We start from the raw sequence: 25,886 nt of genomic DNA on the forward strand, positions 1-25,886 counted from the left end.
GAAAAGCTGGAAACACCTCATATGGGTCCCCGCCTGGCCTCTCCAAAGCAAATGCCCACCTCTTCCTTCAGTCCCCTGGGGGCGACCGCCTGCCCCACCCCCGCAGTCGCCTGCCGGCCCTGACCTCCTCGAACTGCTCGCTAGAGCAGCCGGCGCCGCGAGCCTCCAGCAGCTCCCGGAACTGCTCCAGAGTGACAGACTCTTCGCCGCGGCCCAGCCGCTCTTCCAGCCAGCGAAACAACGCGCCGCGATGCCTCGACACCAGCGACTCGCAGGGGGGTGTGGGCAGCAACGCTGCAGCAGCCTCTCGCAGCCTGGCCGGCTCCAGCAGCGCCGCGGCGGGTGGTAGCGCTGGAGCCGCGACGCCCGGGCCGGGGGTCGTGCCCGAGACCGCGGCCCAGTCCTGGTGTGGGCCCCAGCCCTCGCCACCGGCAGCTGCCGCTTCGTCTTCACTGCTGTGACTCGGAGCGTTCCCCATGGGGTCTCCGTCTTGGGCGCCTGGCTCGGCAGTCGCCGCCGCCGCCGCCTCCCCGCCTCGACCTGTCAACCTCCGACAGCAGCCGGCGGGCGGGGACGCGGAGGAGACGACGGCGGCCTCTGCGGCTTCCGGCTTCCTGGCCGTCAAGCGACGACCGCTGTCGCAAAGGCGCCGTCACGTAGATAGGCGGCCTCTACCAACTCACGACAGCTAGGCGGGGAGCGCCGCCTCAAAGGGTGCAACCTTGATTTCCCAGAGGACGAGTCTGTCTCAGTATCTACGTCATTCCGTAGCCTCCGCTGCCGCCATCTTTGTTGGGGCTGACAACCTGCAAGCCAAGAAGTACGAGAAGGGCCAGGCGCGGTGGCTCACGCCTGTAATCCCAGCACTTTGGGAGGCCGAGACGGGTGGATCACCTGAGGTCAGGAGTTCGAGACCAGCCTGACCAACGTGGTGAAACCCTGTCTCTACTAAATACAAAATATTAGCCGGACGTGGGGGCGCGTGCCTGTAATCCCAGCTACTTGGGAGGCTGAGGCAGGAGAATCGCTTGAACCCGGGAGGCGGAGGTTGCAGTGAGCCGAGATTCCGCCAGTGCACTCCAGCCTGGGCAACAAGAGCTAAAACTCTGTCTCAAAAAAAAAAAAAAAAAAAAAAAAAAAAAAAGTACCTGGAAAAAGTCGCAGACAGCGAGCTTTTCGCCAGTGCCAGGAATACAGATAAAACGAGAGAGACTAAGGGAGGGAGCGCGAGCGCGCGCGCCGATGACGTCACGCTCGGCGTCTCGGCCATCTTAGCTGTAGATAGAGGCGGCAACCTCGGAAGTGCGGAGCGGGTGGGCCTATATAGATGTTGAGGTTCCGAGGCCGTGGGCTTTTGTTGGGCCTGGCTGTAGCCGCAGCAGCGGTAATGGCAGCACGGCTTATGGGCTGGTGGGGTCCCCGCGCTGGCTTTCGCCTTTTCATACCGGAGGAGCTGTCTCGCTACCGCGGCGGCCCAGGGGACCCGGGCCTGTACTTGGCGTTGCTCGGCCGTGTCTACGATGTGTCCTCCGGCCGGAGGCACTACGAGCCTGGGTCCCACTATAGCGGCTTCGCAGGTATCAGCGAGGCTGCTCACGCCTTTCTCTCCGCTGGCGCGAGCCAGTAGCCACCTGCGCGTCGTTCGTTCGTTCATTATTCATCTATTTCCCCCCCCCCATCCCCACCCCACATCCATCAAACCCGTGCGGTGGGCGGGACGAGCTGCATGCACTATCCTTCTAGGCTCTCTGGCTCTGGCGGGACTGTGGGCCAGCTCTGTCGTTCACCACCGCCCTGCGTGACTTACATTGGAGAAACATGTCTTCTGTCTCTTGTTACCGATTACCCAGCGTCGGAAGCCCTAGGATACGGGCTGTGTGCCGGACTTTTGTGGGGGCTCTTAGGGCACAGATAAATGAGATCCCGCCCCGCCCCTACCCTCACAGTTTCCTTAATAATTCCAACCATCTCTTCATTATGCCCTGGTCCGAAATAATCTTTCTTCCCCCCACCCCTAAGCGTAGTGTTTTCAAGGTTCATCCATGGTTTATGAGCATGCATCAATACTTTATTCCTTTATGGCCCGTCATATAGTACATTTGGTCTGAGTCATTCCTGCTTCTAGTACAGATGCACCTGTTTGCCTTCCTTAGAAGGTTAGGGCAGAGGAAAGGGGTCCAGTCACCTTTACAGTCCTTGATACGTAGACCAAAGTTGTGCATATGTTAGGCCTCAAGAAACATTTGTCAAATTAAGTTTATGCTGGTGTCCCTGTGTTACAGCTGAGGGGGTTAAAGGATGCGATTTGCCTGAAACCCTCACACCTGAATACTGACAGAATATGGACTCGGACCACCAGCCTAGTGCTTTTTTTTTTTTTTTTTTTTTTTTTAAGATGGAGTCTCGCTGTGTCGCCCAGGCTGGAGTGCAGTGGCCTGATCTCGGCTCACTGCAAGCTCTGCCTCCCGGGTTCACGCCATTCTCCTGTCTCAGCCTCCCGAGTAGCTGGGACTACAGGCGCCCACCACCACGCCCGGCTAATTTGTTGAATTTTTAGTAGAGACGGGGTTTCACCATGTTAGCCAGGATGGTCTCGATCTCCTGACCTTGTGATCTGCCCGCCTTGGCCTCCCAAAGTGCTGGGATTACAGGCGTGAGCCACCACGCCCGGCCAGCCTAGTGCTTTTTTACAGATGTTGCCTTGCCAGCCAGCGGGACTGACCTCCAAAATTTAAAAAGAAAAAAAAAGTGCAGGGCAAGCCTAAGATCAGCTACTAGGCTGACATTAAATAAGCATTTTCCACTTGTCATTATCTTAGGGGAATTGGGAAGCTGCCTCTAGCACCTAAAATACAAGCCACTTCCCTCTGTCTAGGAAGTACTAAAGAAATACAAAAGTTGACAGAAAAGGAATGAAGTCCAGTTGGTCTCGCAAATCCCCTGAGATAGTCCAGCAGGGGAAGGGACTTACTCGGGTACACAGTGAGTTAGAAGCAGAGCTGGGACTGGAATCAAGGTGTTTTGTCGCTGCTAGTTGAAGGCAGTTTTCGTTGCGCTGCCCTGCTGCGTGCTATGGGAGCTGTCGTTGGATGTTTGCACAAGTGTGGGCATAAAACCTTCGATGTCTGGAGTGCTTTTTATTTTTCAGTGTGCTCTGCTGTTTACTGAGCTCCCGTGTTCTGGTATTCATTGACCATCTTTATTTACCACTACCTACCTTGTGTCAGGGGCTGTGGAATCCAAGATGTCTGCAACATGCTCCCCACCGCCCACACAGTCTAGTTGGGAAGCAGTTATGTCCACTTATTCGTTCATTCAGTATTTTATTTTTCATTGAGATGTAATTCACGTGATGTAAAGTCCTTTTAACGTATACAATTCAGTGGGGTTTTTTGTTGTTTAGAGACAGGGTCTGCCTCTGTCACCCAGGCTGGCGTGCAGTGGCATGATCTTGGCTCACTGCAACCTCCGCCTCCCAAGCTCAAGCAATCCTTCCACTTCAGCCTCCCAAGTAGCGGGGACCATAGGTGTGCACCATCATGCGCAGCTAATTTTTGTATTTTTTGTAGAGATGGGTTTTCGCCATGTTGGCCAGGCCGGTCTTGAACTCCTGAGCTCAAGTGATTCAGCCGCCGAAAGTGTTGGGATTACAGGTGTGAGCCACTGCCCCCAACCTTTCTATTTATTTATTTTTATTTTTCGAGATAAACTGGGTCTTTAGCCCAGGCTGGAGTGTGGTGGCGCAATCTTGGCTCACTGCAACCTCTGCTTCCCGGGTTCAATATTCTTGTGCCCCAGCCTCCCGAGGAGCTAGGATTACAGGCGTGTGCCACCATGTCTGGCTAATTTTTTTTATTTTTAATAGAGATGGGGTTTTGCCATGTTGGCCAGGCTGGACAGGAAATCCTGGCCTCATGTGATCCACCTGCCTAGGTCTCCCACAGTGCTGGGATTATAGGTATGAGCCAAAATGCAGTGTTTTTTTTTTGTTTTTTTTGAGATGGAGTCTCTCTCTGTCGCCCAGGCTAGAGTGCAGTGGCACAATCTTGGCTCACTGCAAGCTCTGCCTCCTGGGTTCATGCCATTTTCCTGCCTCAGCCTCCCGAGTAGCTGGGACTACAGGCGTCCACCACCACACCTGGCTAAGTTTTTGTATTTTTAGTAGAGACGGGGTTTCACTGTGTTAGCCAGGATGGTCTCGATCTCCTGACCTCGTGATCTGCCTGCCTCAGCCTCCCAAAGTGCTGGGATTACAGGCCTGAGCCACCGCACCTGGCCCAGTGGGGTTTTTTTTAATATAGCCAGAAATTTGTAAAAATGTCACCACTAACTCTAGAACATTCTTCTCACCCCAGAAAGAAACTTCTTATCTATTAGCAGTCACTCCTCATTCCTTCCTTTGCCAACCACTATCTACTTTCTTTTCCTGTCAATTGGCCTGTGGTGGGCATTTCATGGAGTCATACGTGTGGCCTTTTGTGTCTGGCTTCTTTCGCCTAGCATCATGTTTTAAGGGTTCATCCATGGTGTACCAGCATGTAGCAGTGCATTATTCCTTTATGGCTGAAAATATTCTATAGATACTATAATTCTAATAATATGGATATACCACATTTTATCTATCAGTTGATGGATTTTTGGTTTCTTTCTACTTTTTTTGCCTGTTATAAATAATGCTGCTATGTACATTCATGTACAAATGTTTGTGTGAGCTGGGCACAGTGGTGCATGCCCGTAGTCTCAGCTACTTGGGAGGTGGAGACAGAAGAATCGCTTGAACCGAGGAGGCAGAGGTTGCAGTGAGCCAAGATCGCACCACTGTACTCCAGCCTGGGCGATAGAGCGAGACTCTACCTCAAAAAAGAAAAAAACTATGTACTTAATTCATTTGATATTTACTGGGAATTTACTAAAGATCAGGCACTGTACCAGACACTGGGGAATCCATAGTAAATGAGTTTGGTGTGTTGTCTTACCTGATAAAACTTACTAGTAGAAAAGACAGACATTAAATAGATATTAAATAGATATTACACAATTAATGTATTATTTTTGTGAAAAGTGTTAAAAGGAAAAGTACTGGTGTTACCAGAGGCTGTAACCGATTCGAAGAGGAGGAGAGAGGAAGGGAGCAAAGTGAACAATAAAGAACGTGGCAGTGGCCAGGTGTGGTGGCTCACGCCTGTAATCCCAGCACTTTGGGAGGCCAAGGTGGGCGGATCACCTGAGTTCGGGAGTTCAAAACCAGCCTGACCAACATGGAGAAACCCCATCTCTACTAAAAATACAAAATTAGCCGGGCATGGTGGCGCATGCCTGTAATCCCAGCTACTCAGGAGACTGAGGCAGGAGAATCGCTTGAACCTGGGAGGCAGAGGTTGCGGTGAGCCGAGATTGTGCCATTGCACTCCAGCCTGGGCAACAAGAGCGAAACTCTGTCTCAAAAACAAACAAACAGAAATGTGGCAAGCCAGCGTTGGTGGCAGCTGGTGCAGGACAATGAATGACGTGTTAAGGAATTTGGACATTCTCGTAGAACAGAGGGAAGCCTCTGAGGATTCTTTGGCAGGAGAATGATGTGATCAGTTTGTGTTTAAAGTATCAGTTGAGTGTGGTATGAAGAGCAGATTGGTGGGGCAAGAATGAATGCGGGGAGGTCTCCCTTGAGGTCTGCTGTAGGAGTTCAGGTGAGAAAGGATGGCAGCCTGGGCTTGCTTAGATGTGGGTGGAGACAGGCAGACTGACACAAGAACACTGCTTAGGCAGAAAATAACAGGACTTGGAGACTGGATGTGAGGGATGAAGGAAGTGTTAGGAACTGCAGGCTGGGCATGGTGGCTCACACCTCTAATGCCAGCACTTTGGGAGGGCAAGGCGGGAACGTTACCTCAGGTCAGGAGTTCGAGACCAGCCTGGCCAACGTGGCAAAACCCCGTCTCTGCTAAAAATACAAAAATTAGCTGGATGTGGTGGCGGGCACCTGTAGTCCCAGCTACTCAGGAGGCTGAGGCAGGAGAATGGCTTGAACCTGGGAGGTGGAGGTTGCATTGAGCTGAGATTGCGCCATTGCACTCCAGCCTGGGCAACAGAGCGAGACTCAGTCTCAAAAAAAAAAAAAAAAAGGGGGGGAACTGCATTCCCCAGGCTGGATGCGGGTGGCTCACACCTGTAATCCCAGCACTTTCGGAGGCCAAGGTGGGTAGATCACCTGAGGTCAGGAGTTCCACACCAGCCTGGCCAACATGGTGAAACCCCATCTCTACTAAAAATACAAAAATTAGCCAGGCATGTTGGTGCCTGGGGACCTGTAGTCCCAGCTACTCGGGAGGCTGAGGCAGGCAAATCGCTTGAACCCGTGAGGCAGAGGATGCAGTGAGACAAGATTGTGCCTTTGCATTCCAGCCTGGGCAACGAGCAAAATTCCGTCTCACGCACAAAAAAAAAGAACTGCATTCCTGGATTGAGCAACTGGTTGGCATTTACTAAGACAGGCAATACTGGAGTAGATACGGGTTTCCTGGCTGTGAGGGTGCTGATAATCATTATTTCAATGTGGACTTTTTTTTTTTTAAGAGAGATGGGGTCTCACCCTGTCACGCAGGCTGGAGTGCAGTGGCATGGTCATAGCTCAAACCCCTGGGCTCAAGCAGTCCTCCTTATTCGGCTTCTTGAGGAGCTGGGATTATGAGCATTAGCCACCACGCCCAGCCAGTGTGAACATTTTGATCTTGTGATGTCTGTAAGACGTCTAAGTGTTGTTGGATATACAGGTGTGAGCCTTGGGAGACATCTGAGCTAAGGATACAGATGTGGCTATCTTTGCCTGTAGGTGGGTTTTGAAACCACAGGTGTGGATGAGATTGTCAAGTGTGAGGGTGTGGATGGTAATTGACCCCTAAGGCTGGTAGACAGTGAGGAGCTGGAGAAGTAGGAGGAAAATCAGGCCAAGGGAAGTGGTCAGCTGTGTTAAAGGTTGCCGAAGGTAAAAGAAAGAATATGACCAATGCCAAAGAGATGTGTGTCCAAGGTCTAGGAGCATCTTTCACAGAGGAGGTGGTGGGGACCCCATTTCCCTGGGGATAAGGAGTAGGGCTTGTCAAGAGACGTTTCTCAGAAAGCAGATTCTGGCCGGGCGTGGTGGCTCACACCTGTAATCCCAGCACTTTGGGAGGCCAAGGTGGGCGGATCACCTGAGGTCAGGACAAGCCTGGCCACCATGGTGAAACCCCATCTCTACTAAAAAAAATACAACAATTAGCCAGGCATGGTGGCGGGCACCTGTAATCCCCGCTACTCTGGAGGCTGAGGCAGGAGAATCGCTTGAAAGTGGAAGGCAGAGGTTGCAGTGAGCTGAAATCATGCCACTGCACTCCAGCCTGGGCAACAGAGTGCGACTCCGTCTCAAAAAAAAAAAAAGAAAAAGAAAAGAGATTCTTGAGTGGGGATGGTGTCAATGGTTTACACCTGGGTCTGATGGAAACGTCTCTGTTCCAGGCCGAGACGCATCCAGGGCATTCGTGACCGGGGACTGTTCTGAAGCAGGCCTCGTGGATGACGTATCCGACCTGTCAGCCGCTGAGATGCTGACACTTCACAATTGGCTTTCATTCTATGAGAAGAATTATGTGTGTGTTGGTAAGTCCTCCATAGGTCATACATTTCATTTGGTTGTCTGCAGTGTTTTTAGGGGGCTGAGATTTTTTAGAGATTGGGTTCAAGGTTAAAATCTGAAAAACAGCCATGGACTTGTTTTACTTTAAATTCTGGTTGTTAGAATAGGGATGAGCCGCCTAGAAGGAGATGGATGGGCACCTGCTTCCCCCATTCTTAGTCTTGGGAGAGGATTACTAAGCTGCTTGCTTTGGCCTCAGTTTCGCCATAGCCAGTGGTTGCTTGCACCATCCTTGAACAACCAGCTCCAGAAGGGCAGCTTCCCTGTCTCACTGTGCTCTATGCATCTGGCTTCAGCACACAGCCAGAAGGGCTTGAAGCCTGAATTTATGTTTCGACAAATCCCCTTTTATTTGGTCCTCTAGGAGGAGACAAACTTCCTGAGTGAGCTGTCTCCCAGGTGGTAGTTATGCTAATCAAACCACTGTGTAGGGTACTGCACTTGCTACTTACTGATGCTACATAAGGGACTTGCTTCTCAAATGAGACAACACCAAACTGTCCTAAAGCAGTGTTAAAGATTCTAAACACTAGGCCCAGCGCAGTGGCTCACGACTGTAATCCCAGCACTTTGGGAGGCTGAGGCGGGTGGATCACTTGAGGTCAGGAGTTCAAGACCAGCCTGGCCAACATGGTGAAACCCTGTCTCTACTAAAAAATACAAAAATTACCTGGGCGTGGTGGCACGCATCTGTAGTCCCAGCTACTCAGGAGGCTGAGGCAGGAGAATCGCTTCAGCCCGGGAGGTGGAGGTTGCAGTGACCTGAGATGGCGCCACTGCACTCCAGCCTCAATGAAAGACACTAAACACTAGATTGCTTCACAAGTACTGACAACTGGGATGGTCGTAGCCCTTTCTTCTGTCTATCTGCAGCCCCCACCTCTCACTGGAGTCCTACTTGGACATGACTGACTTCCTGAGGAACACCAGTATCACTTCACCATCGAAACAGGTCTAACTTGGAAGAATTCTTTCCTTAATGCCTCTGAATTTCTGCTTCTGTCATCACTGCTTGAGTTACCTTTTCTGAGAACCTTGGCGTTTTTATTAACACCTCAGCTCCCTCCACATCCAATCAGTCATGGCTTTTTCATAATATCTAAAGTTTGTGTCCATCCATTGTGGGCCTCTGCAGCACGCCTTTTTTCATTTTCTGTCGTCTGCCCAAGATCAGTCTTGAGACCACAACCCTGTCTACCATCGAAGGCACTGACCTCTACTCACCTGCGCTTCAGAGGGCTAGGTTCTTCCCTTTCCCAGTGAAGTTGCCAAACCAAGGTTGAAACATTACTGGGTTAATAAAGAAAAGAAAACCCAATAGAAAAGAATAAGAGCCAGGAGTGGTGGCTCACACCTGTAATCCTAACACTTTGGGAGGCCGAGGTGGGCGGATCACCTGAGGTCAGGAGTTCAAGACCAGCCTGGCCAACATGGTGAAACCCTGTCTCTACTAAAATACAAAAATTAGCCGGGCATGATGGCGGGTGCCTGTAATCCCAGCTACTCAGGAGGCTGAGACGGGAGAATTGCTTAAACCTGGAAGACGGAGGTTGCAGTGAGCCAAGATCGCACCACTACACTCCAGCCTGGGTGGCTGAGTGAGACTCCATCTCAAAAAAAAAAAAAAAAGAAAAAGAATAAGAATGGAGTCCAGACCGGTGGCTCATGCCTGTAATCCCAGCACTTTGGGAGGCCGAGGTGGTCAGATCAGTTGAGGTCAGGAGTTCAAGACCAGCCTGACCAACATGGCAAAACCATGTCTCTACTATAAATACAAAAAATTAGCTGGGTGTGGTGGGACACACCTGTAATCCCAGCTACTCAGGAGGCTGAAGCATGAGAATCACTTGAACCTGGAAGGCAGAGGTTGCAATAAGCCGAGATCACATCACTGCATTCCAGCCTGGGCGACGGAGTGAGACCCTGTCTCAAAAAAAAAAAAAAAAGAACAGAGTCCTGTAACTGGGCAAAGAATGCCAGGCCAAATACTTCCTACTAAGATTTGGGAGCACACTGGAAGTGTTCGGATGTGTTTGGTGTGACAAGTGAACTGGTCTTGTTTGAATGATGTATAATGTGTTGAGGATGGGGTGGGGCATGTGGCGGGAAATGCCTCAGAAGGATTTTAGTTGATGTCAGGATCTTATTGAATACCTACTACTCATAAGTTACGGGTTCCATCTCAGGGGGACCAGGGATGAATTGAGTCCAGTTCCTGCCCCTGTCAGCTCATTCTGTATGAAGGGGCCATGTTAGGCTCTTTCAGGTTACCAGAAACCCTCAGGATACATCAGTGGATGAAGGTTTATTGTAACGGTACATACTGAAGTGAGGACAGCCAGGAAGCCATCTTGGCAGCCAACATGGCCAGGCCTCAAGGGAAAACAAGATGGCCTTGGTTATGCTGTGGATACAGGATTGGCTTGGAGATGCAGCCACTGGTGATCACCATTCTCATGACACAGATTCTAGAACTCTTCCTCTGTTGCCTCTGCTACTACTGTCCTCTCTTTGGGTCTCATGTCAGAAACTCACCAAAGACAGGCTTGTCACCATATAACACAGACACCCCAACCCCCGTAGTGGGAAGTTCTGTGCCAGGCCAACTCATAGACTGCAGGCCTGTGACTCGGGCCCTGATTCCTTTCTTTATTCATCTAATAAGTATTTAAAATGAATGCTCTATGCTAAGCTGTTTTATTTATTTATATATTTTTTGAGATGGAGTCTTGCTTTGTCACCCAGGCTGGAGTGCAGTGGCACGACTGCAGCTCACTGCAACCTCCAACTTCTAGGTTCAAGCAGTTCTCCTGCCTCAGCCTCCTGGGTAGCTGGGATTACAGGCATGCACCACCACGCCCAGCAAATTTTTGTATTTTTAGTAGAGACAGGGTTTCACCATGTTGGCCAGGCTGGTCTCGAACCCCTGACCTCAAGTGATCTGCCCGCCTCAGCCTCCCAAAGTGCTGGGATCACAGGTGTGAGCCGCTGCGCCCGGCGCTAAGCTGTTCTGAGTACTGGGCCTCACTAGTAGAGAGAGCCATCATAGACAAGTAAAGAGATTGAACAACTCCACATAGGACCATGCATCAAACTGTGATGTGATACGTTTGGGAGCTTTGGCTCCTTTAGAGCACATGCTCAGGAGTGGCTTCTTGGAGAAAATGACCGTTAAGCTGAGACCGGCAGGTGAGTGGGAGGCAGCCACACCGAGACCTGAGGAGAGTGTGCTGGGTCAGGGAAGAGCGGTGCGAAGGTGGGGAGTGGGGAAGCACAGCCGAGACACAGAAAGGAAGCCAGTGTGCTGGAGCCCCCCGTGAACGAGGGGGCACGTAGCTTGTAAGAGGCTGAAGAAGCAAATCAGTTAAATGGTTACAGGGCCTTAGAGGCCTTGATAAGAAATTTGCATTTTTGTCTGCTTTAAGAAGCCATTGAAGGGTTTTAATCAGGCGTCGGAGAGCCATGGTAGGATTCATGTTTTTAAAAGATCCCCTAGTTGTTTTATGGACAGAGAACTCTAGGAGGGCATGAGCTGACCAGAGAGCAGTTAGGAGGCCACTGCCACAGTCCGTGGTTTGGAGGAGGGTGATGGCAGTGGGAATGGAAAGGAGTGAACAGAATCAGGATCTGTTCAGAGGTAGGACTGAGGAGGTTTTCTGATGGATCTGATCAGACAGCAAGGAAGGGAGTATGATGTGGATGTAGAGGAGGAGGAGTCAGGCTCCTAATCCAGGTCACAGGCTAGAGGCAACACGGAGTTGGGAAAGTCAGGGAGGGCGTTGGACTTGGGAGACGAGCTGAATCTCAGATGCGCTGAACATATGCGCCACTAGAATCGAAGGTAAAGCTAGTTCTTAGGGGTTGCTCCCTCTTCGGTCGCACCTCCCTCAAGTGCTTCCTTTCTGCTTCTCTTGCCTTGTGGCAGGTGCTGCCTCTGAAGGCCATTTGCACCTCAGGACTGGGCTACATTAGGACCCTGGGCTGAGAGAACTGACCTGTTTTTCCTTCTGGCCTGTAGGCTGGTGGACCACTTGCTGGCTGCTGCCATAGCTTAGACTTTTACAAATTCTGACAGGCATTTTAAAGCCGGGCACAGTGTGACTTACACCTGTACCCCCATCTACTCAACAAGCTGAGGTGGGAGGATTGCTTGAGCCCAGAAGTTCAAGACTAGCCTGGTCAACAGAGTGAGACCCCATCTCTATTATAATAAACATTTAAAAAATGTTAGCCAATAAGCCATTCATTCATCAAACATTAATTGAATACCCAGCGTGTGCTCCAAGCACATGGAAGCATGGAGAAATGAATCACACATGGCTGTGCCCTCGGGGAAGCCTTGTCTGGAAGTGAGAGAGGTTTGATGGTTTCTGTGCTGAAGGGCTCTGCAGCTAGAAGAGGGATGCAGCTGTGTGGGGGCTTGTAGGGTGCTAAGAGGTTGGTGTGCAAGGCACCAGGCGCACCAGCAGGACTGAAGTCAGAAACCCTGGGAACTTGTGCCTTCCCACACCTGCTTCAGCAGCTGAGTATTCACTCTCACTCACATCTGCCTTCCTGTCGTCACAGGGAGGGTGACAGGACGGTTCTACGGAGAGGATGGGCTGCCCACCCCGGCACTGACCCAGGTAGAAGCTGCGATCACCAGAGGCTTGGAGGCCAACAAACTACAACTGCAAGAGAAGCAGACATTCCCGCCGTGCAACGCCGAGTGGAGCTCAGCCAGGGGCAGCCGGCTCTGGTGCTCCCAGAAGAGGTAAGCAGGCTCCCCTTCTTCTCCTTTCTGCCTGTCCCAAATCCAACTCCTAGGCCATCCTGCCTGCAGTATTCAGTGAATTCAGGAACTGATTGTTAACCCCGGGGAGCTTTTTCAAAATACTGATAATAATTCTCAACTTTGGCTGCATATTAGATCTTCTGGGGAATTGCCAAAATTACAGATGGTCAGACCTCACTCCACTCAACTGAATGGGTTGAGACTTGGACTTGAGGCCTGGGCATCTTTTTATTTTTTCCGAATTCTCCAGAGATCCTGCTGACACAACCTTGACCTGGGAATGAGAAGGCACGAGCAGGATTTCTTGCTTTCTTTGGCCTGCTCAGCCACCCACGGGCTTTGGTTTCCTGTTTGACAGCACAAATCATGCCTATCTATAGGAGAGGGACGAGGAGGTGGGGAGGGTACCTGCAGTGATGGCTTCAACTGCTGTCTTAAAAACAGGTGAGGCGGGCATGGTGGCTTGTGGGCCACACCTGTGGTCCTGGCTACTTGGGAGACTGAGGCAGGCAGGTCGCTTGAGCTCAGGAGTTGGAGTCCAGCCTGGGCAACATAACAAAAAAACAGTAACAAACAAAAAAAACCACTGCAAATTCGGAGTTCTCAGCCTTAAATGAGGGGAGCAAGGGCAAAGGTAGCAGGAAGGAAAGCTCCTTCTTTCCTGGCCGCTAGCTTTGAAGAGACAGCTTCTCCAGTGTCATCTCAAGAAAGGGGGGACTGTGAGAACCTGGCCTGCTCACTTTATGGAGAGAAGCTAAGATAGGCGTGGGCCTTCCTGTGACACAGGCCTGAATGCAGGTAGCCTCAGAGAGCACTGGTCTCTGAGACTCCAGGAGGAGGAGACTCCAGGAGGCCTGCGTGCGTTCAGATGCTTGACTTTGCTTCCTTGGGCCCTGCCTCCTTTTCCCTCCCCACAGCCTTCCCCTGTGTCTCCTGAACCTCGTCTTGCTTTCATGACTGAGTAGTTCAGGCTCTGCCTTCCCCACAAAACCCTTCCAGGGCCACCCTAGTGAACTGCGGGGCCCTATCCCTGTGCCTCAGCTCAGTTTGTTGTCTTCTGTTCACCTGTGTGTGTCCCATTAGACTGAGAGGAACAAGTGCCGAAGGCAGGGACAAGGTGTGGAGTACGGATCCCCAGTGATGGGATGGAGGCTAGGTGGAAGAGGAGGCGTTTGGGTGACAGCCTTGTTCTTGGTAAGCTAGAAGTAGGATGTTTTCTCGCTGGGGGCAGTTTCTCTGACAGCAGGCACCGGAAGCTGTCTGAGGCGTCAGTTCCAAGAACCTCAGTTTCTTTCTTGCAAGGCCTCTGAGTCCATCAGAGACTGAGCCCAGTGCCCTGAGGTGGGCAAGGCCCCTGCCCAAGATAGGAGGGTGCTCAGGTTGTTGGGCCACAGCTGAATCCTCCGTGTCTGAAGCCTAGTGCCATCAAGGACTGGACCTGTGGGGCACAGGACAGCTTGCAGCTACACTCTATGCCAAGGGCTTCCCAGAGAAGGCCGACCCAGGTGGCCAAGGGCCAGGGCCCAATTGCCCACCCCCAGCCAAGTGCCCCAGAGAAGAAGGTGAAGACCCTGACCTGCGCTGGGTTGTAGTGGGGAAGGAAGAGGACAGTCGCACCCAGACACTGCTTCTGAGAAGCTCACAGGCCAGCAGGGGAAGCCATTTCACAGCTGTTGCCACCAGTGCAGGAACGTGGTGCTGCCTCCTAAGAAGGGGCAGGGCAGGGGCTGGGGAGCACAGTGAAAGGAACCATGGACTGTGCCCTTGGCCTGGGGAAGGTGGTGGTGGCCCTGCAGGGGAAGCTGGAGGATGTTAGGAGAGAGCATGAAGGCTCAGGGGCTGAGCGCTGTAGCCTGCTGCCTTGGGAAACACTCTGGTAGGCTTCTACTTTTCAGAAGGCCTGGCTCTCTGCTTCCTGCTCTCCCCTTCCCAGAGACTCATGAGTTCTCACATTTAAGAAGTCCTCTTTCCGTCTGTCCTTAGTGGAGGTGTGAGCAGAGACTGGATTGGCGTCCCCAGGAAGCTGTATAAGCCAGGTGCTAAGGAGCCCCGCTGCGTGTGTGTGAGAACCACCGGCCCCCCTAGTGGCCAGATGCCGGACAGCCCTCCACACAGAAATCGTGGGGACCTGGACCACCCAAACTTGGCGGAGTACACAGGCTGCCCACCGCTAGCCATCACATGCTCCTTTCCACTCTAAGCCGTAGCCTCTTCTGTTGATAACACACAGAGAGCTCTGCCAAGCACCTGAGTAGGCCCTTGACACTTGTGTGCCCTGGGATGCCACCTGGCGCGAATCAGGAGGGTCTGGAAGGACTCTGGCTATATTCTGCAAATGTGGCTCATGCCCCTTACCGTGGCTGGGCGTTGTGGTGCCTGAGGGACAGCCGGCCGCCTGCCCAGTACTGGTCAGCTTTTCACCACTGTTCCCTTTGACCTACTGGCCATCTTCCTCACAGCCCTCAGATATCAACGGGCACAAATAAGACCAACTCAATTTCCACTTGAATTTACAACCAAAAGCCTGCTGAGTTGATTACAGCTGGGCCAATACAGTAAGAGGCAATAACAAATTAGCGTGGGTTGATTCTGGAATTGGAAAAGCTTTTGCTTGTATGGATACAGCAAATCCAGATGTCTCTGAACAAAGCAACAATTTAAAGCAACGACATTTTCTCTCCTTTAAGCACTTAAAATCAGGTGTGGTGTGTTTTCAAAGGCAGAAGTCTGCATTTTGAGCAAAAGGTGGCTTCCCAGCTCTAGCAAGGTAACTGGTTAGCATGACATTAAAGCTTGGGCAAGGCTTCAAACTTAAGGTGGCTGGGCTTGCTGCTTGTCCAGTGGTTTGTATGTCCAGCGTCATCTGGCAAATGTCATACCTGTTACCTCTTGACTACTTGTTAAGGTAGATGGGGGCAAGGAGTGTTCCTACTTCAGACAGAGAAGTGGGACCAGCACTACCACAGACAGCGCCACGGCCTCTGTGCATAGCCTCATCAGAGCTTCCACCTAGCTCCCTTTGCCGCCCAGTCTCACCTTCAACATCCACCAGCTTCCTCCCTCTCTGTCACTGTCTCCTTTTTCTCCATCATTCATTTCACTAAATCGCTTTCCAGATTCACAGACTAGAAAATGGAGGCTGCCTCCCCTTCACTGGCAGACCTGTACTCACTGCCCCACCTGTACTCACTGCCCCTGTCCCCTCACTGGCAGACCCGTGCTCACTGCCCCTGTCCCCTTCACTGGCAGACCCGCCGTGCTCACTGCCCCTGTCCCCTTCACTGGCAGACCCATACTCACTGCCCTTGTCCCCTTCACTGGCAGACCCGTGCTCACTGCCCCTGTTCCCTCACTGGCAGACCCGGGCTCATTGCCCCTATGGCCACAGCTGTTCCTTACACTTGGGCTCTGGCTCGTGGCTCCTTTTGCCTGCCCCCGCCATCCTCCTCACCTGCCCCTCTTGTACCTTTAACCTCTCCCCGTCTCCTGGATTTTCCCCCAGGTATGCATCAAACAGCTCACTTCTCTCACATCATAAACACTCCCTCAACTCCAGTTTTGGCTTATACTCACTAGCTTTGCTTTTCAGCTCCATTTGCTCTAAAAATCAGGAGAAATTCTGCACTGGCACATTCCGTGGTCACATCCAGTTCTTACCTAGGCTTTGTCACTCTGGATACTGTGGACCGTGGGGTCCTCCATGAAACCCTCACTGGGCTTTATCCTGCTTCCCTTTTTGCCTCTGCCCATTCCTTCTTAATTGCCTTGAGAACCCCGTTTTGCCTCCACAAACCCCTTCCCATTGGCTCCTCTCACTCCAAATCCGACAGTTACTTGGACCGTCAAACCTGCACGTCTACTCCAGGCAGCTTTGCAGAGCGTTTCACCTTCCCCTCCCATGCTGCTTCCAGTTCTCCGAGGGAACGGCACCACCAGCTACACGCAGAGTCAGCATCCGAGCAGCCGCCCACACTCCATCCTCCCTTCCCTCCTCCTAACCCGCCTGCAGGTCCTGGGACCTCTGCCTCCCTCATTCTCTCCCTTCCCTTCCCTCTTATCTGTCCCTAGTACTCTTCCTGTGGCCTAGGCTGTCATTTCTCACTTGGATTACTGAAGGATCCTAACTGTACTCCCTCCCTCCAATCCCTCCTCCACACTGCTGGGAGCCGTCTTTCTTTTTCTTTTTTCTTTTTTTTTTTTTTGAGATGGAGTCTTGCTCTTTTTGCCCAGGCTGGAGTACAGTGGCGCGATCTCGGCTCACTGCAACCTCGTGGCACGATCTCGGCTCACTGCAACCTCCACTTCCTGGGTTCAAGTGATTCTCCTGCCTCAGCCTCCCAAGTAGCTGGGGATTACAGGCACGTGCCACTACACCCAGCTAATTTTTGTATTCTTAGTAGAGATGGGGTTTCACTATGTTGGTCAGGCTGGTCTCGAAATCCTGACCTTGTGATCCGCCCACCTCGTCCTCCCAAAGTGCCAGGATTGCATGCGTGAGCCACTGCACCTGGCCAAGCTCTTTCTTAAAGATGATCAAGGCATCCCCCATTTAAGCCTCCTCAGGGGCTCCCCTGATCTATAAGGACTGAGTGCCAGCTCCTCTGCTGCGTGCCACGCGAGGCCCTTCTGTGGCCTCTCTCCTCTTAGGCCTGTACCTTTCCCATCTCCTCCCATGTGCACCTCCTGTCCAGCCTCCCTCTCACTGCGTTATGTCTGCAGTGCCTTCACACAAGCTGTTTCTTTTGCCTGGAATGACGCTTCTTCCTCCGTTGAATTAATCCACCTCGTATTGCTTCAATATTCAGCTCAGTCAGGCCCCTCTTGGGAGCCTTCATTAACTGTTGGGTCAGCAGTGAGCTATAGATGCACTTTCCCTGCTCCATGGCTGTGCTCATATCACAGTGGGCTCTTACCATGAACTTCCTATCAGCCTCTTACACTGGACCTCAGACATTCTGAGGACAGAGCCCCAGTGTGATTCAGCTCCGTACCCCTATATCCACATGACTCAGCTCCGTACCCCTATATCCACATGACTCAGCTCTGTGCCCCTATATCCACATGACTCAGCTCCGTACCCCCATATCCACATGACTCAGTGCCGTACCCCTATAATCCACGACTCAGCTCCGTACCCCTATATCCACATGACTCAGTGCCGTACCCCTATATCCACATTACTCAGTGCCGTACCCCTATAATCCACATTACTCAGCGCTGTACCCCTATATCTACATGACTCAGAGCTTTACCCCTATATCCATGTGACTCAGCTCCGTACCCCTATATCCACGTGACTCAGCTGCGTACCCCTATATCCACGTGACTCAGCACCATGCCCCTATAATCCACTTTACTCAGCGCTGTACCCCTATATCCACCGCGCCTAGTGTGTGGGAAGTTCGTGCAGAGTTGTTTCTTTTTTTGAGACAGGGTCTCACTCTGTCGCCCAGACTGGAGTGCAGTGGCGTGATCATAGCTCACTGCAGCCTTGACCTCCCGGGCTCAAAAAGATTCTGCCACTTCAGCCTCCTGAGTAGCTGGGACGATGGGCACGTACCAGCATGCCCGGCTAGTTTTTTATTTTTGTAGAGATGGGGTTTTACCTTGTTGCCCAGCCTGGTCTCGAACTCCTGGGCTCAAGCAATCTGCCCACCTCGGCCTCCCAAAGTGCTGTGATTACAGGCGTGAGCCACCGCACTTTTTGGAGATAAGGCAACAAAGGCACATAGAACTTAAGTCACTGAGCATGGACCTGAGCCTAGAACTCAAAGCTCTGGATGCCTGATTCGGTGCCATTTTCACTCCTCCATATTTCTGTATGTCTCTGCCCTCCCTGGGGCAGGACCAGGAGCAGACAGAAAGAAGAGCTGAAATTAGGATTTTCTTCTGAGTTCTAGGCAGTCCCTGAGCTCAGTGCTGAGACTTCTCTATTAACCAGAAGCAGCCCCCAACTCCATACTAACTGGAAACTAGTTACTGCCCATGATTTAGTCCTCCTTAGTCATTCAGCAAATAACTTACCAAGAACCTACTATGTGCCAGGCATCACGTTAGGGTTGGGTGGTCGAGGAAGCAAGGCTTCTGACCTCAGGGGGCTTATAGTATGGTGGAATAAACCCAGTGGAGCAGCCAGAGGCTGTCCTTGCGGTAGGAATGCAGGGAGAGTGTGAGGGCCAGGTCCCAAGATGTTCTGATCCTTCAAAAAACAAACAAACAAAAAGGAGCATTAGTCATTCCAGCCAGCTGCGGGCTCTGGCCGTGCCTAGAGGGTACCTGATCTCTGACTGATGCAAGAGCCCTGCGTGCAGGCTCCAGGACAGACTTGGCTGGCCTCAGCAGCCTGCTCTGTTCCTTGCTCAGTTGAGAATTCATTTCCTTTTTGATACTTACCTTATGGTACTTACCTTCCTACTTAATCTGGTAACACATCTCTCATGTCAGGGCAAAGGATTCAGCAAAGAATTAGGTTCAGCAAGAATAGGTTGTCATTTTAATGGCCTGAAGGGCTCAGCCATGAGAAGCTGGTAATTACTGGAGAAATGCCTGGCCTTTCTCTCTCCAGTACAGGTGGCCCTGGGCAAAACCATGGGGGGGAAGGGCAAGGCCCTGATGGAAGCCACAGATAAGCTCAGCTTAGGCTGAGCATGCAGTTAGACTTGCTGGCAGAAGGAAGGGAAGGAGAAAACATACATATTGGGCAACTGTGCTGGGCCAGGCCTTGTTCTCATTTAATCTCTATGCCTGCCTTGAGAAGTTCCCACTTTATGGCCCAGAAAAGGGGCATAAATATCTCCCCACCTCTTCTAATAGTTACATCAACCGTCGGGTGACAGAGCTGGGCTTTGTGATGCGAGTCTGATCTCTGCCACACCAGTGAGCACAGTGTCAAGGCAAAGCCTTTGCAGCTGCACTCCACTCCAACATTGTGAAGGAGGCCGGGCGCTTATAATCCCAGCACTTTGGGAGCCCAAGGTGGGCGGATCTCTTGAAGCCAGGAGTTCGATGGAGGCCAGCCCGGCCAACATGGTGAAACCCCATCTCTACTAAAATACAAAAATTAGCTGGGTATGGTGGTGCGCACCTGCAGTCCTAGCTACTGGGGAGGTGGAGGCTGCAGTGAGCCGAGATCACACCACTGCACTCCAGCCTGGGCGACAGAGAGAGACTCTCCCAAAACAAACAAACAAAACCCAAAAATAAAGAAGTCATCTTGAAGGAAGTTTCAACATTTGCCTTTTCATTCTGAGATTACAGTTTTCTATAAACATCTAAGAGTGAAGAGTCTGACGTTTTTTGGTCACAGCTGAGCCACTGCATGACCCTCGCCCCGCCCCAGCTCAGCCACTGCGTGACTCCCGCCCCACCCCACACTCACTTTGCTCTAGGCAAAGCTGTACTCTGAAAGCTGGCCCCAATGGGGAGGTTAGGACTGTGCCTGCTCAGAAGTCTGTGGGTGCCCCTCAGAGAAGGGCAACGACCCTAGGCTGGACCCTAGCCTTGAGAGTACTTCCTACTGCCAGAGCCCCCAGATTTCTTCCGGTGGCAGCAGATACTGCCAGAAGAGCCTGCAATGCACACACCAGAATCCGGGTACTTGGATGAGAAGGACACATTACTGATCACCTTCCTCCAGGCAACCCTGTCAGTTAAGGACTACAGTCCACCCCCATTATGTAGACAGGGAAACAGAGGCAAAGAAGTTAGGAAACTCGCCCAGAACTCTCAGCTCATGAATAAAAAAGCAGAACTAAAACCCAGTGCTCTCCCTGGCTGGGCAAATGTGTGGAAGTTGATGTGCCTGGTTACTGTTTGTGCTTCGCTTATCATAACCAGTGACAGTGTGGTTAGCACTGTTCGCCTCAAGGGCAGCTGTGAGGATTACTTGGGATTGTCCTGTGGAAACACTTCACATGCATATTAACTAGGAGAAAAGCCACTGGAGAATGAGCTTTGTGAGCTCTATCACCACAGCTAGTCTGACCTAGGGGTAAGCAAAATGGAAGACAGGAAAAAGGAAATACATTTGCTCAGGAAAGCGTGAGGGCCACGTGAGCTGCTTGATTGGTAACGATTTGTACAGGGGCTTTATGGATCACTAGGTTTTAATTTGCAAGCCCTGAAACTGTCCTTAGTATTCTCTGAAGCCCACAGTGCCAGTCGCCCTTCACGCCTTGGCCAGCAGAAAGCTCATCATGAGTGGATCCTCTTGAGAACTTCAGAGGGGTCAGGTGACGGTGACTGAGACTGCCTCAGTGATCACGCCCGGTGCTATGAGCTGAAATCTGGGCCAAGGGCACAGTAAGTTCAGGCAGCTAGTATGTTTAAAATAACTACTTTTCGGGAGCTAAGCCATGAGGACGTAAAGGCATTAAGAATGATACAGTGGACTTTGGGGACTCAGGGGAAAGGGTTGGGGTGAGGGATAAAAGGGTCCAGTGTACACTGCTTGGGTGATGGGTGCCCCAAAATCCCGGAAATCACCGCTAAAGAACTTCATGTAACCAAACACCACCTGAACCCCAAAAACCTACTGAAACTTTTAAAAATTAAAAATAAATACATAAAATAGCTACTTTTACTGCTGTCAACAGCATGTTCCTGAAAAGTGTTGGAATTCAAACTTTCCTGGAGGGCAGCTGGTCAAGAAACTTATTCACGTCAGGAGTTTTCTAAAATTTGTTTTTAATGCTTCTTGGTACTTCTGCATTAGAAGTAACTACAAATGTCTTATTAAAGTTTCCACTTTAAATGCACGATTTTACTTCATTTTATTATAAGGAATTGTTACAGAAAATGCAAATATCAGTATTTGAAAAATACATTCCGTTACACAGACTCCAAAGAAACAATGCTGATAAGCGCCGTGGTCCTCTATGATACCATCACCCCACACTGAGCACCACCCCGAAGGGGCTGGAAGCCAGGTGATCCACCCAAATGTGTGCCTGCAGTTTCTGCCCAGCTACTGCCCCTCCTCTGGGATCACACAGGGATGTCGTAACAGCCAACTCCACACATCTGCCAAAAAAGAGCAAGTCATCAAGGCGAGCAGTCTCGACTCAAGACTCCCTAGCTGCAGAAAACCAATGTTGTCAGTTGTAACAGGTTAATATATTATTTATGCCACACAAAAAAGGAATAGTACAGGCAATGATCTTCCAAAGAAAGTCTTTAAGGCATCTGTAACTTCTGGGAATTTCAGGGTTTTTATCTTGCCAGTCAGCTCTCACTAAAGTACTTCCACAGAGTGAGAAGGTGGCTCCCAAGTCCCTTTGGCGAGTTGGTGCCGCCTGCTTCCTCTGCCACCAGGCTGGGGTGGGGAGCTTTGGTGCTTCAGGTAGTTCTTCTGGGACTTGTCCCAAGGGAAGCAAGTGTCTGTCATGGAAACATTACCCTTCCTTGTTCCTGCTACTGTCACCTGGGAAGTTAGCGTTAGCTTGCCTTTCAGGGCGAAGCATTACATAGTTCAAAAGTGTTCTTTTTCTCCAGATAAAAGAAACCTAGATGGAGGTCAAGCTCTCCCCTTTCCCAAGACGTTCCCTCCTCTCCGTGCCCGTGGACAAGATGAGTGCAGAAACGGTTCAATATGGCAGGTGTGGGACATGAGCGGGGAGGAGTGGAGAAACCACACACACACTGAGATCCACACAGGGACCCATTCAGGGACAAGAGTGAGGACACAGAACGGGGTGGTCAGAAATGACTCGGGGCTCTGAGGTAGAGGACTAAAGGTCACGTGGACCCCACTCCTTGGAGAGAACGTGGCAGGTGAACTGAGCAATCGAATCCAGCCTCAACTAAATTGGTAATTGGGGTTGACCGTGCACAGGCCCAAAACTCCAAATGGAACACATGTTCTAACACATCGTTCAGTGAGACACCACGAAAAAGATGACTGAAAGTTCAAAAGTCCTAAGTGTAGGCACTTAAGTTTATGGGAAATTTCGGTGTTAGAGGATCATAGCAAATTAGTTTAAGCCATTCGATTTATATATAGCACATGGTCCGTACCTTTGTTTTAAAAACAAGGACAACAAAAGACTGTTAGGAATACACTGGATAATAAATCTGGCGATGAGCAAAGGGCAGTTGAGAGCAAATCCAGCATAACAATGTTGACTGTTGCAGCAAATTATGTTTCAGTAAAGTTTATTTTTCCTGCTCCACTCATTCAGAAGTGGCAACTTTCTGAATGAATTTAAGTTTTTGCTACTAGTACTTAAGCTACTGATGAAAACTTATACAACAGCTAGGCAGGTTTGTACTCAAGTGTTGACAGCAGGGAGAGCGCGGGAAGGGCTGGAAGCATGCCTAGTCCCAGCCAGGGCAGGGCATGTTGGAGTCAGCTCCCACTCAAGCAGCCTGCTGAGTGCAGCCCAGCGAGCGTCCGCGTGGTCGGGGGGCTTCCTAAGTCTGTGGAAAGAGGCTTTTCCTATATCCACATGGATGCACCCTGAAGCCAATGGAAAACAGGACTCAATGTTCTCCCAGTCCATAGCTGGTCAGTACCATTGCTATCCCTGGACTCAGGCTTAGAAGCAAGCTTGAATCAACATATTTGAAACATGATCTTAAGATTCTGAGTGCAATGACAGGCAAGATTGTTATTGAAATTGGTATGGTAGGGCATGGGCAGAACAATCGGCCTCACCCTTGACTCATCTCCCACATTCCTTTTAAAGAACAGGTATCCATGTACCAACCACTTCAATTCATATCCGAACCATGATTCTCTTACTTTCTAACTTAGGTAACCAAGCTACCTAAGCCCTGCCTGCTTCCTTATGGCCCTTTTCAGGTAATAGAAAATGGAAACTGACCACATGCCTCACATGGCCAAATGTTTGCCAAGACTAGCAGAGTTTTTCTTTTAAACATTCTGTATGAAATATGTCAGACTGGGGGCGGGGGAACTCTTCTAATTCATTGTTTTTCTTTTAAACATTGTGCACAAGCTTATATTCACATAGAAAGCATATACATCGTATAAATCACAGACTTTTTTTAAGTAGTACTCCAGTTTATCGCTAATTTTACACACATATTTAGGCAACAGAATGTATAAATCTACCGCAATACAGAGGACACACTATCCAGAAAAGAATGAACAAAGAACAGGCTGTTGCAAAAATATTTAGTCCCTTTACACATATATTCAAACTTCATTAATGCAAAAAATGTAGTGGTTATTAAATGTCTGAAAGAATCAGTATGTATGATTGAGATTGTTAATCTCTGAGTATAACACATATTGTTCATCTCAGAGTTGTTTTGTTTTAAAGCAGTGGTAGATGCTTCTCTTTAAATGTGCATTTTTTAGAAACTGGCCAAACCTTCAAAAGAAAAGTTTAACACCTCACGGTTAATATATGTACTAACAGCGATGAACGCCCAACAAGTTCTGGCAGCTTCATCCAGCACACAAGCCAGAGACTTCCAAAATAAGGTGGCGCACACGTGGCCAGGGCCCTTGGCTGGTGGCCCTTCATGGGGCAGGGCAAGCTACACAGAACTGGGACCAACAGCACTCGCAGCATCACTAGGGAGGGTTTCAGCAAGAAGCGTTTGTGTCAAGGACATAGGACCTGCCGGCCTGAGGCTGGAGATGCCCTTGGGGCTGAAGCCTTGGTGACTCCCCCTCTCATCAGTTGGCCTGTATGAATCTCTTGCTCTAAAAGATGCTCTGTAGAGTTTCTCCTTGGAGATTCGTGTGAGCTGAGGTCCAGTCAAAGCTGATCATAAGAATCACTGATGCAGGGATGTGTGAGGGTATTTTTGAATATGGATTTTTAAATTGGAATCACCGATAATGCAGCTCTATAAAAAGTGCAGCACAATAAAAGTGCATTTCCTCCAGCACTCTCCAACAGCAGAGTGACTGAGGACTCCACAGACAGGACGCAGCAAGACGAGAGAATGAGACGGCTGCTACGAGGTGTCAAGCGGCCCAGCTGCACTCCTGACACCTCAGTAGCATGAACACTGTAAAGCTTTCAGTTGTTAAGGCCACGATTTTTCAGCTCTCATCTTTGAACCCTGTTAAGAAAGATTTCACCTTTTTAAAAGGGGTAGCTCACTAAAAATACAGCTTAGCGTAAAAAGAAAAAAAGACTTCAGGGCAAGAGGATCCTATTATCTTTATGAAAACACTATGCAGAAAAGTCCACAGCCACTTACCCTAGAGTAAAGCCAGCTCATTAAGCAGCCAGCTTCCTACGCTGAGAGGCTCTGCCTCATCAGTCAGCCCAGGCGGGAAGACTTCATGAATGCTCTGGGATGGACACCAAGCTACTGGAAGGGAAAATGGTTTTCCAAGTGTCCCTGTATGTTGCTAGCAGAATGGGGAGAGGTCTAATTCCTAATCACATTTACCACTTAGGCCGAATGGCCTGGTCGATTAGTGAGACATCTAGTGAAATTGATCACAGTCTGACACACACACTGACAATCATATGGAATCGTTTGAAATGGGATCTATCACACCATGGTCCTTAATCGTTCCAGTCTATTGCCGCAGGAAGACACCTGCCAGCTCCTGCTCTGGGTGGGGTCAGGCTGGTGAGCAGAGCAGCTGCTGGGGAGGTGACCAAGGACGTGGCCTGCACCCTCCGGGGGGCTCACTAAGAGACCCCACCCAGAGTCAGTACATCAAAACAAATGTTGCAAACCCGTACAGGCTTGTTCAGATCAAACTTTATAATAGGAATCTCCTTGGTCGAGCATTTATGGCAAAGAAGACGTCCGCAGTGACGACTGTGGAAGCAAAGAAAGGAAGTATGAGAGGAGCGCCAACGACAGACTCTGCTTCCTGGCACGTGAGGACAACCGCAGCAGGGCCTGGCAGCCAAGTCGCCCGCAACGCTACTCTGGCAACTCTGCCAACTGCCAGCCCGGTTACCACAATTCATGTAGAATTTTTAGTCTATGAAAACAAAACTCTAGTCAATCATTATGTTAAAGCAATACTGAAGAAGGCTTTTTTTTTTTTTTTGAAGATCAAGAGCAGCTCAGGCCAGGCATGGTGGCTCACGCCTGTAATCCCAGCACTTTGGAAGGCTGAGGCAGGCACATCACTTGAGGGCACGGGTTTCAAGATCAGCCTGGCCAACGTGGTGAAACCCCGTCTCTACTAAAAATACAAAAATTAGCTGGGCGTGGTGGCGTATGCCTGAATCCCAGCTGCTCAGGAGGCTGAGGAATAAGAATCGCTTGAACCCGCGAAGTGGAGATTGCAGTAAGCCGAGCTCGTGTCACTGTACTCAGCCTGGGTAATAGAGCAAGACTATGTCTCAAAAACAAACAAAAAGAGAGCAGCTCAGCGCTATCTTTTTTTTCCTTTTTTCTTTTTTGAGATGAAGTCTCGCTCTGTGGGCCACGCTGGAGTGCAGTGGCGTGATCTCAGCTCACTGCAACCTCTTGTCTCAGCCTCCCAAGTAG

General features: G+C 50.4%; 3 protein-coding genes across 17 annotated transcripts in view; 1 reads left to right on the forward strand and 2 right to left on the reverse strand.

Annotated features, from left to right (window-relative positions):
- The window catches only part of ZZEF1 (zinc finger ZZ-type and EF-hand domain containing 1), a 137,764-nt gene extending 137,130 nt beyond the window's left edge, over positions 1-634 (reverse strand). For all 3 annotated transcript variants that reach the window (XM_063598863.1, XM_024926259.4, XM_063598866.1), the window contains exon 1: positions 125-634. In XM_063598863.1, coding sequence (XP_063454933.1) covers positions 125-478 — 354 coding nt within the window. In that variant the 5' untranslated portion in view covers positions 479-634. The remainder of the gene's footprint in view (positions 1-124) is intronic.
- Positions 635-765: 131 nt separating this feature from the next.
- On the forward strand, positions 766-21,202 carry LOC100993876 (neuferricin). 6 transcript variants are annotated; one of them, XM_008962586.6, is made up of 4 exons: positions 766-899; positions 7,495-7,635; positions 12,239-12,425; positions 14,430-15,261. In XM_008962586.6, exons 2-4 carry the CDS (start codon positions 7,581-7,583, stop codon positions 14,644-14,646), a joined length of 459 nt encoding a protein of 152 aa, XP_008960834.1. In that variant the 5' UTR covers positions 766-899; positions 7,495-7,580; the 3' UTR covers positions 14,647-15,261. The 6 variants fall into 6 exon arrangements, with proteins under 6 accessions (XP_008960834.1, XP_003810268.1, XP_054957812.1 ...); XM_003810220.7 differs by having other exon boundaries at positions 780-1,577; positions 14,430-21,202; XM_055101837.3 differs by having other exon boundaries at positions 796-931.
- Positions 21,201-25,886, reverse strand: part of ANKFY1 (ankyrin repeat and FYVE domain containing 1) — a 98,078-nt gene continuing 93,392 nt past the window's right edge. For 6 of the 8 annotated variants that reach the window (XM_008962580.6, XM_003810219.6, XM_055101835.2 and 3 more), the window contains one exon: positions 21,201-25,202. In XM_008962580.6, the coding sequence (XP_008960828.1) occupies positions 25,070-25,202 (133 nt within the window). In that variant the 3' untranslated portion in view covers positions 21,201-25,069. Of the gene's footprint in view, positions 25,482-25,886 lie in introns of all 8 variants that reach the window. The other 2 variants (XR_010110606.1, XR_010110605.1) reach the window with 1 other exon arrangement.

The sequence above is a fragment of the Pan paniscus genome, chromosome 19 (assembly GCF_029289425.2).
Source record: "Pan paniscus chromosome 19, NHGRI_mPanPan1-v2.0_pri, whole genome shotgun sequence".
Lineage (NCBI taxonomy): Eukaryota > Metazoa > Chordata > Mammalia > Primates > Hominidae > Pan > Pan paniscus.